The sequence below is a fragment of the Mizuhopecten yessoensis genome, unplaced genomic scaffold, assembly GCF_002113885.1.
Source record: "Mizuhopecten yessoensis strain PY_sf001 unplaced genomic scaffold, ASM211388v2 scaffold4783, whole genome shotgun sequence".
Taxonomy (NCBI): Eukaryota; Metazoa; Mollusca; class Bivalvia; order Pectinida; family Pectinidae; genus Mizuhopecten; species Mizuhopecten yessoensis.
The window spans coordinates 227645-238821 of NW_018405719.1; the positions used below are offsets into that span (position 1 = coordinate 227645).

Consider the following 11177-nt stretch of genomic DNA (forward strand, 5'->3'; position numbering starts at 1 on the left):
CAAATTTTAAATCTATACAAATAGGTGTGAGAGGGGGTGTATTCACTATTTGATTACGTAATTCACCTCAGATTTAATCATTATTCATTTCCTATTACACTCCTCCCTACCATTAGGTACAGGTTGGTTGGTATTACGTTTCCAACGTAAACCAGATTTTTATAATATGTGGCGTCACACCTTGATATCAAACACGGAGCTGAGTTACATCGTGGCTTGCAGGTTAAACTAACTTGGTTAACTTCATCATAATGACTTGTATTTACACGTGTTGTCGATTATAATACACTTATATACACACCCAAATTACTTAAACACTTATTTAATATACACAAGTTAACAAATATCGATACAAAATTATAAAACGCATAACAATAAGTAAAACATAGAAGTTGTTGTAAAAAGGTTGTATAACAATTATACCAGATTTACATAAACTTGTGTGGCTTTAAATAATTAAATTACAAGTTTAAGTACAGAAGTTATGAAACTTCTCAGCCATAGTATGGACCCCCACGGTATAGGTATCTATGGTAGATACATGGCGATCGCAGTCAAACATGTTACATCACGAAGACTTATAAACATGTCCTTCTTGTTACAAAGGACCAAACTAAGTCACACTAACAATTCATCTTACAATAACTGTCACCTAATAGACCTGTTAAAACTTCAATCGAACCTCGTTCATAACTAGATAAATGTGAAAATCGTCTCACAAAAAGGCACAATTTCTACTATAACGACACATATATTCAAACAAGCAAAACGTGATTCACAATCTCCTGGTGTGCTGTTTTAGTATTACCACAAGATTGTTTAGGAAGTAATTATAAAACTTACGATATCTTTTCATAAGATTTTTCTTGTATGTTCTGCCTCCTGGCTTGTTTTCGCCATCTACATCTCGTCTCGAATCCGATGTTAAATCTAGCCCTTGTTCTGAACAAGAGTCTACTGATTCTCGTCGGTATTTTCTAATAGACAAATCCAACACTGGTGTCGTGTCATATTCCATTCGTAATCCTTCTAAATGCATCATGTCGACTTTTTTGTAATTTTTTTCCACACAATCCACAAAATCTGACACTTGTTCAAATATACCGGTCCACTTACGAATCTATTTTTCTTTCACCAACAGTACAGGTTATAAATACCATAGATTGATTTGAACCGTAGAATTTCATTGTAACAAACAATTATGTAGTTTTTACACACATGTCACACGCCGTAGTGAGGATACAAGTCCACAGACTGGTAATGGTGACAGCAATACCAGAGTTACTCAGTACACTCACAGTACACACAACACCACATCTCTTCATATAGTCGTAATTAGTAATCATAAATCCAAAATTTTATAAAATGAATCACAATTTTTACGACTGTAAAAACAACTGTGACAAAAATGTGTCGCCTCACCACCAGTCAATGTAGCGGAATTGACACAGAAAATGGTGAGAAGGTGTTTTATGTTGTAATGGCCTAATAAATGTAACACATGATGTGGCTATACTGTAAGTCCACCACTGCCACCATGTCAACAGCAGAGGAATACAGCGATAGAAGACAACAAACGTTGCTGTAACCTTGTATACAGTACAGCGTGGCGTGTGTAGTAGTAGTGCTCCCCTTGGCTTCCACTGCCAATCTGGATAGGAAGTAGACTGTGTCACTGAACACACTCTACACAGGAAGTCACATCTCTGTGTGTGTACTGTGTACTGGTAGTAGTGGCTCGGCCTGGCCCTCTGGCTAGCTTTAACATAAGTCGGCTGCTCTTCAGTTTGTCAACTCAGGCCCTTTGTCACATGACCACAAAACTCCCAGGTCAGGACCCTTCTATTTAATTATTTCATGTAAATAGGAAATCTTTCGTAAGAATAAAACTTCTTTTTCATGTGTATGTATGTGTGTGTGACTATGTATTGAATATAATCTCAAAAGGAATACAGGTAGTTAGGCAGTCCACACAATACACCTCAGCCCAGGTAGAGGAAACAAATGTAAAATACACCTATGTACAGGTAGGAAATGAACAGGACTATTGAAATGCCTGGTAGGAAATCCTACGTTTTTTCTCCCCTCAGTGAACCTATTGATTACAAGAGCAGTGGACAGGCCTGTGTGTATTTATATTAAGCTGTTGGTTTGCTGATCAGGAAATGAAATCAGTAATAACCTTACAATAAACTTACAGAGCATGTTGTGAGTAGCCCAATTCAGTAGCCGACAATAACATTTATGGAAACTGGCCAACACATTAAACACGTCCATGGAAGCGGAAAAAACACCATTACTGAACAAATGTATGTTTAAAATTCACAGAATGTTGACCTTCCAGTCACAATTGTTTCTACTTTTTTTTTCTACAGCATATTAATTTAATCACATCAAAGTAACAGGCTACACCAATAGTCTCGACATTGTCCAATAAATTGACTTTGATCACTGAACAAAAAACAAAGAAAATTAATGGCATATTAAGATGCCGAATTCTTGCCAATTTTTTTTTACAGAATTTTTTATTTACAAACGTTTGGCGATCTGCAAATGCGAACACCTGCATGGAGACCAGCTGTTGCTCGGTAGTTAAGGAAATACTTTGTTTAGTTAAGGAAATACTCTGTTTAGTTAAGGAAATACTCTGTTTAGCATATCGTGTTCTTATAACACCCAACCAAACTTTGGCAAGATTTTTTTCCAAGACATGAAATTACTGGCGACCTTTACTAGGTTTTTGGTATTTGGTATACATTCAGCAATGAAATACTACATATATAAAGGCTTTAACTGGGGATAATTTCTATACCGGTATTTTTACATCTATTATTTTATTCAATGGAGCTAGACATAGCCAAATGTTAAAAGCATGTTCATGTTCACCACTATGAACAGTTTTCCCGGTAGTATATACTATTCAGATAAATTTCTTCAGGATTTTGTGTTTAATACCATAAACCTGTTTGGTAATCACCACACAGGTAAGTGTTTTCAAGTTCCCACCTTTTAAGGGAGACTGCAGTCCCACCCTGTGACCTTGGGACCTGTAGCTATACCACATACAGGATAGATTTAAATTATATGGACTGCTTCCAAATCTGACCACTTAGGTCAATGTTATATACACAGTGGCTAGCTAGGCCTGGAGGAGCTGTATACAAGTGGACAATTGTTGTAGGTACATAATGAGGAAATGACATATCACATGAGCTGCATTGGCCACCATAACAGGAATCTCAAACTCACAGGTAGACCTTATCAAGTCCACTGACTTCCCCTGTACTTCCTACAGGTGAGCCCAGAATCAATATTGATTCACTGATAGGCAGGCCATAGATACACAAGCCGCCCTGGCCTAGTTAGGTTCATACACAAAACCACACAATTCATTACGTTTTCTTTTAGAATTAAGCCAATCGAAACATTCAGACCTGGCTTTTTATTCCTTACAAAAGCAGCCTGGCTTTGTTTGGGACAGACATGAACTATTTACGCCAGACACTGGGGAGGAGGGGCTGTATCAGTAGTCCTGTGATGGTGACACTACTTTGGTTGACCTTGTTGTTTCCTTATCAGATTTGCAGGGGTCAGGTTATCAGGGGACACCCATCAAAGTTGGCATGTATCCCTAAACAACACTATAGTGACCTGTCTCATCACAAACCAGGGATCATCCACAACTACGTCTCAATCGTCTTCAATCTCAATTCATTGTTTCCATACACAGATCTGTATGTTGTCGGTGACAATGAATGAAAATCATCTCAGTTATTATATATGGCTTTGTGTATGCAGATAACCATAAAAAAAATTCTTTGAAATACGTAAGGTTATTACTACTAATAAAAAAATCATTCATACCTAAGCCCTCAGCTTTAACCCCCGTCCATATGTTACTGAATAAAACGGATATGTTGTGAGGATCACTGCTCTAAGTACATGCATTTTATATAAGACAGAAACCCTTCCCATGCAGCACTTATAGTGATCAGACCAGCAACATGGTGATCACGCTTGAAAGGATATACCGATCCAAACACAAACATGTGCCTGCAGTGACCCCCCACAGTAAGAATCAATGACATCCTTCCGACCTTGACTATCAATGACCTTGTGTTATTCAGTATGATATTGCATATCATTGACCATGATATGACCTTGCTGTGACCTTGTTATATTATTTCAGAGTTAGTGTTATGACCTTTCTGTGACCTTGCTATTTTATTTCAGAGTTAGTGTTATGACCTTGCTGTGACCTTGTTATATTATTGCAGTGCATGATCTTGACATGACCTTCCTATGACCTTGTCACGTTACTGCAGTGATCTTGATATGACATTTTAGTGGACTTATGTTACAATCTTGTAGGTCCTTACAATTTCATAACAGTGACCTAGTTGTAATCTTATTGTATGACGTTGTTATGGTGATGCAATTATCTTGGTGTGACCATATTATGACCTAGTTCTGACATGACCATGTTATGACCTTGCTTTCCCTTTGTCATGGTCAAGTCATAACCTAGTTATAACCATATTATGACCTTGCTCTCATTGTTCCATATAGGTACAGCAGACCTCCAATCGGATACATTAGGGTTTTACACAATAAGACTTTCAGGAACGTTTGTGTATGTGTGCTGGTAGTAAATTGACACACATCTAAACAGCACCTATTACACTGGGAGGTTTCCGCTGGGAAAGTGCGCCATACCAGATTGGTAAATAAATCAAACATCACAAGTCTGAGCATGAACTATCAACACTTACTCTTTACAAGTCATACCGAATTTTCCCCGTCACATTGCGTAATTGAGTATTATGATTATTTTTCCTTCTGTAACAATTCCCAGTGTTGGGTGTTCAGTGTTACCGAGACATCTTGCTGTGAGCTGGGGTCTGATTATTACAACAGGGATGATGATTTTTACTGCAGAATTCCTCATTCCTTCTTAAGTTATCAGTCAAAATACATATCTCCAGAAAAAAACTTAAGCACTACACGATTAAATCTGTGGCGTGTGATTTACTCGTCCAACTTGTAACCACATGGAAACCGTCTGGCTACCTCGACTGGTACATCTGTTACATCATACAAATTACCAACAGATCAACGATAGTGTTTTTGTTAAATTTAAATGATCTTGCGAGGGAATCTATCAACATTATTTGGTGCCACTATGATTTTACTGCATATTAGACGTGTGGTTTATCCAACTAGACATGTCGCTGCACCAATACATCATGCAAATTTTCACATTCCAGACTTTGGTCCTTTGAACATTTCCTGGCAGCCAACTTCTCTTATCATTTATAACATAACCTATCCAACAAGATAAATTGATATCACTATATACAAATAAATTATAAATCCCATTATCATTTCTCTGAAGCACCTGTTTGGTAGTTCAAACAATTAAAATGCAACCAGCTCAACAATGTATAGTACAACAAAAAATTGGATGACAAATAAGTTGTTTCAGGGAAATGAATGTTGATGTCTATAAATATACAAACATATCTTAGCTTTCCACTAATCCTCTTCAATCAAATGTGAGGAGGTATAAAGTTATGGAGGGGCTATGAGTAAGGAGAAATCTGTCTCCCGTTTAATGAGTAATAATGGATGTAATTTGTTGAGCAATGAAACCGACTGTAATTTGTTAACCTACTACGGCTCAACAGGTCTGGTGTTTACATGGGTACAGTACACTGTACCACGGCTCAACAGGTCTGGTGTTTACATGGGTACAGTACACTGTACCACGGCTCAACAGGTCTGGTGTTTACATGGGTACAGTACACTGTACCACAGCTCAACAGGTCTGGTGTTTACATGGGTACAGTACACTGTACCACGGCTCAACAGGTCTGGTGTTTACATGGGTACAGTACACTGTACCACAGCTCAACAGGTCTGGTGTTTACATGGGTACAGTACACTGTACCACACACTGTACAATGGAGCACTATTTTATCCCCACATACTTCAAACTCAAGTGTCACATGCAGGGCTGAGACATGTGGATGGGCTAACAATCACAGGCCTGTGTACAGACACAGGCTCTGTGGCTTACTCCAGGCTAGCTTCACCACTCATTGGTACTGAACTCATCTACATGTCGTCCACAGAGGGCAGCTTAGTCTTGGGGGAGATATACTTTACTCATTTCATCTCATAACATCACTAGTCAAAATGTTACACATTCATCAATTAAATCTTAAAGATCAGGATTCTAACAAGACAATGTGTAAAGGGAGATAATCCATACCAACACATTTCTAAATATTTTTTTATTTCCTGTTGTTTTACATGTAGACAAACATTCAAAGCATTGATGATAAAAGAGAAAAAGTCAATTTTAATACTTGATTTATTCAATAGAAAGATCCTCTCATAGAGAAGCATAACATTTACTGTAAAACCAGTCAGGCCAGGTTTTAATCTTTCAACAAGGAGCTATAATTTTATGTAAAAGAAGTATACATGACACCACTCAAGTTTTGCATTAAATGTGAATATGTAAAAAAACTGTCGGGCTATTTCAGTATTCACAAGACAAATACTGAAACAGGAAGATAGCAGTTTCTATTTCACAGCCAACTGAGCACATCTGACCCAGACAGATTAAGGAATGCATGTAACACCAGCAGATGATGAATTTCAAATCACCTGTCCTCCAGTGAACAAAGACTGCGAACCTGACAGTGGAAGTGCGTGTCAATATGATGCAGTGTTAGAGCTGCTGTGCCCTGGGGTAGGGCTCCACCCCGAGGCCAGCCAAAGCAGGTGCAACCTTGTATATACCTGTTGATGCAGTGGTAGAGCTGCTGTGCCCTGGGGTAGGGCTCCACCCTGAGGCCAGACAAATCAGGTGCAACCTTGTATATACCTGTTGATGCAGTGTTAGAGTTGCTGTGCCCTGGGGTAGGGCTCCACCCTGAGGCCAGACAAATCAGGTGCAACCTTGTATATACCTGTTGATGCAGAGTTAGAGCTGCTGTGCCCTGGGGTAGGGCTCCACCCTGAGGCCAGACAAAGCCGGTACAACCTTGTATATACCTGTTGATGCAGTGTTAGAGCTGCTGTGCCCTGGGGTAGGGCTCCACCCCGAGGCCAGACAAAGCAGGTACACCCTTGTATACCTGTGTGTATACGTAGTTAACAATCAACACCTACCAGGGGCAGTTTTAAAGTTGCGTCACACTATGTCAGGTCCTGCTGATATTTATATCACCATGTCTATACATATCTACATAATTAACAGGTCACCTTTCCTTTGCATACATCAGGTATCAGCATTATCTGTGAAACACATCTCCACCTTAAATTGGCCATTAAGTTCCTTATGATATTACTGAATGTACAGTCCCAGGGCATTACATTCAGGCAATACCATTATGCACTATCTAATGCAGAAATTCAGAGCAATGCATGTCTTTGAAAGTCAACAAAATACGTTTGTAAGATGTACATATATATGAAATACTGTTTTTAACATCATTCACCCCTGAAATTTCACAATGAACTATTCCAACCTTTAAATTAGGAGAGTTAAAATGTGTCTTCAGGGGTAAATGAGTTAAATCATATTTAATGTATGATAAGGATTTGAATACTGTATTTTTTCTGTTGTCTAATCTGAAGTAACACTGGTGATGGTGCTACTTGTCACGAAACTTTTTAACTGATTTAACACTTCAGTTACTACAGCGAGCACCGACTCATCCCACAGGTACACATCATTACCATTTTACGAGTAAAATCAAACATCTAATGTGACCAGGTACATATAGACCATTACTATTTAATAAGTAAATATCTAATGTGATCAGGTACATATAGACCATTACTATTTAATAAGTAAACATCTAATGTGACCAGGTACATATAGACCATTACTATTTAATAAGTAAATATCTAATGTGACCAGGTACATATAGACCATTACCATTTGATAAGTAAATATCTAATGTGACCAGGTTCATAATAGACCATTACCATTTAATAAGTAAATCTCGAACACGACAAATTAAATCACATCCTTTGGAAATTATAAAAAAAACATGTTTGATAGGGTTTATTCTGGAAGGAGTCATGCTTGAGTTATCAAATCAGTTCCATTTCCTATGTCATGTGGATGAACTTCCCAACAGAGCATGACCAAATGTCTTCCTGTAATAGCGCTGAATGCATCAATGTCTAACACTACCGTCAGCATTCGCTGAGCCATAATGCACTTAATTGACAAAATCTAGCCCTGGGATATGAGAATGTTCACACAATTATGACAAATATTACCTTAACTTGTTATAGATCAAGTAATGCAATATAGGTGTATATATATATGTCTGTAAGAGTATGACGTCAATCTCTAATATTACTAATAATCAGATGAATGAAATACTTTTCTTTAAAATTTTGCTTCAATTCATTGCATAATTTCAAAATTTCTTTGAAGTGTTAATTATACTTTTAACAAAAATTCTTTGAACAACAAGACTACTGGGTGCGGTATACATATCAGGAAAAGGGAAAACATCATTTGTAAAGGAACTGTTTGATCAGTTACTCAAAGTAACAGCTTTTTGTTTTTGTCTGTCTCTTAAAAACAAGGTCCTAGCAATTAAATCAACTTATAGTCCTAACCCAATAAATAAGTCACGACTCTAGACCTCAATATTATAATGAATAAGTCATTTGATACTTTTATTTTAACATCAGAGATCATAAAACTGGGTACATGTCATTTAGTTTTAAAGTTTTAAACTCACTTCACCCATGTACGCGAACTTGAAAGTATGTAAGGGTAATTTATTTTAACACATGTGCCAACCCTTCACCAGCACAAGCTACTGACAAAATAGCCCGACTCTATAGGCTTTATGGTTTTGTAAAAGAAGTTTTATATCAGAAACATTGACGTTACCCAGACAATGACGGATTTATTATAATGCAAGCTCACAGGTACTATGTGAAAGGAGAGTCAATAAAATCATTATATAACAAAATATATGACAGGAGAGTCAGTAAAATCATTATATAACAAAGTCTTTAGATCAATACACAGAAAAAAATCCTACAGATGGAACAATTGCAATGATCAATATACATATATATATAAGATGTATGAGAGTATGATACTATTCAAGTTATTGTATGATATATATACTATGATAACCATATGATCTCAGTGCAGGTCAATTGTGTCCCCATAGGGGTCAATGTGTTTATCAGGGCAGGACACTCCACATCACCCAGTAGTTATAGTACTGACATATACCAATCATGTATGTCCCCAGCAGGTACGGTGTAACCTGTCCCTAGAGGGGTAAGTAAGACTTCAGATATCGTTACAGGTACCCAGAGGGATACATCACTATCAGCTCAGGTAACCACTGTATCACGACCATATCTCATGTCAATGTCGATAACACCTCTCAATTACTCAAATCTACATTTTTATCTAAAAACATGTTGTCATCAACAAAATGGTTCGTGCTAGAGAATTACGAAATCGTACTAGTTGGGTCAATTTTGGGGGGAAATGATCTATCATGATATATCAGATGTAGAAGAAAAAACATGGCCCCAATTACACACAATGGGGAATGATATGGAAGCCTCATTGTCAGAGTTTGAGATGATAATTATTTTCTTTGTTAAGAATTGATTGTTGAGATGATAATTATTTCCTTTGTTAAGAATTGATTGTTGAGATGGTGCATTAATCAAGTATATGCCTGTTGAACTGTTTAACAACCAACAGCATTGTGGTAATGATTTCTACACAGCAATATTATACACAATTCAATAATGAAAATATATATCATAAAAAATCTCATTACAGCACAAAGGCTGACACTATAACCGGCCTCAGGAGAGCATTGCATTTATAATGTGACTGTTTTAATCTCTAGCATAGAACTTTATCACACAGCTGGTACCTATATCAGCTATATATAACAAACATGTATTTTTCAGGCCACATATATACATATATAATGGGGAACTTTCACTGTATCACACATTTGGGATGAGGAACGCTGTATCGTAATTTTGTACTGCAAGTCATGATTTGGCTGGAACTTGTGGGCTATTAACCACTCAGGTCAAATCGACGAATTGAAACAACGACTTTCCAGGAGGCAAATAAAACATCATTCTTGGTTGATCGTGACTTATGTTTATCTAACAGAAATTACAACATGCTAAACAAAATAAACAATTAAAAGTACTACTATCGTAACCGTCGAGTCGTGTGCTTGTCTAATATAACACAGATCAATCCTTTTTGCAGCACGAAATATATAGTGTACACGTTTTTAACACTCAATTACCTTGCTCTAACATCAGATTAATTAATTCAGCAGGTACTGCCTGGTTAATCATATCACCAGGTATAACAGAACATCTACTTATGAAATGTATTACTCATTCACCCCTGAAGCACATTTGAACTAGCTCCTTCAATTCAAAGGTTGGAATAGTTCATTATCAATTTTCAGGGGTGAATGAGTTAAAGTCTATACACTACGATATGTTTCTGTGGTATGATCTATAAAACCAGCCCATAACATATTTATCTATACTTTCCAAAAACCAACTACAAACAGGTATTTCTTTATTGTAATCCTTAGAAAGACAGTCTGGGTAAAATAAAATTGTCTCATAAAACACCTACCTAAAATTTCAATTTGGACAATAGGGAAGTACATGCAAGTTAGATTGGCAGAATGCATGACACCCAGATTAAGAGGAGAGTTAGCATGTAAGTTATGTGGGGTAAGTGTGTACCAGGGCTACCCACTAGAACTTATAAAGAGTAAATCCTCATCTCCATAAGTCAAACAGAACGGTTTTGGTTACTTGCATATTTGTGGTTTTGAATGATGATGTCATTATTGCTGTCACACTCTATATGAGGTACAGCTTCTGACAAGCTTCAACGCCCTGCCCGCCTCCCGTCCACATCTACTGTAGATGTCACCCTGCCCGCCTCCCGTCCACATCTACTGTAGATGTCACCCTGCCCGCCTCCCGTCCACATCTACTGTAGACGTCACCCTGCCCGCCTCCCGTCCACATCTACTGTAGATGTCACCCTGCCCGCCTCCCGTCCACATCTACTGTAGATGTCACCCTGCCCGCCTCCCGTCCACATCTACTGTAGA

General features: G+C 37.6%; 1 protein-coding gene across 6 annotated transcripts in view; it reads right to left on the minus strand.

The window, feature by feature from the left end:
* The window catches only part of LOC110449677 (ETS-related transcription factor Elf-4-like), a 169405-nt gene that overhangs the window by 45969 nt on the left and 112259 nt on the right, over positions 1 to 11177 (minus strand). The window contains exon 1 of one of the 6 annotated variants that reach the window (XM_021496694.1): positions 844 to 1779. The exons of the other annotated variants lie outside the window; for them this stretch is intronic. Within the exon in view, the coding sequence (XP_021352369.1) occupies positions 844 to 1042 (199 nt within the window). The 5' untranslated portion in view covers positions 1043 to 1779. Of the gene's footprint in view, positions 1 to 843; positions 1780 to 11177 lie in introns of those variants that run through there. 6 annotated transcript variants of the gene reach the window in all.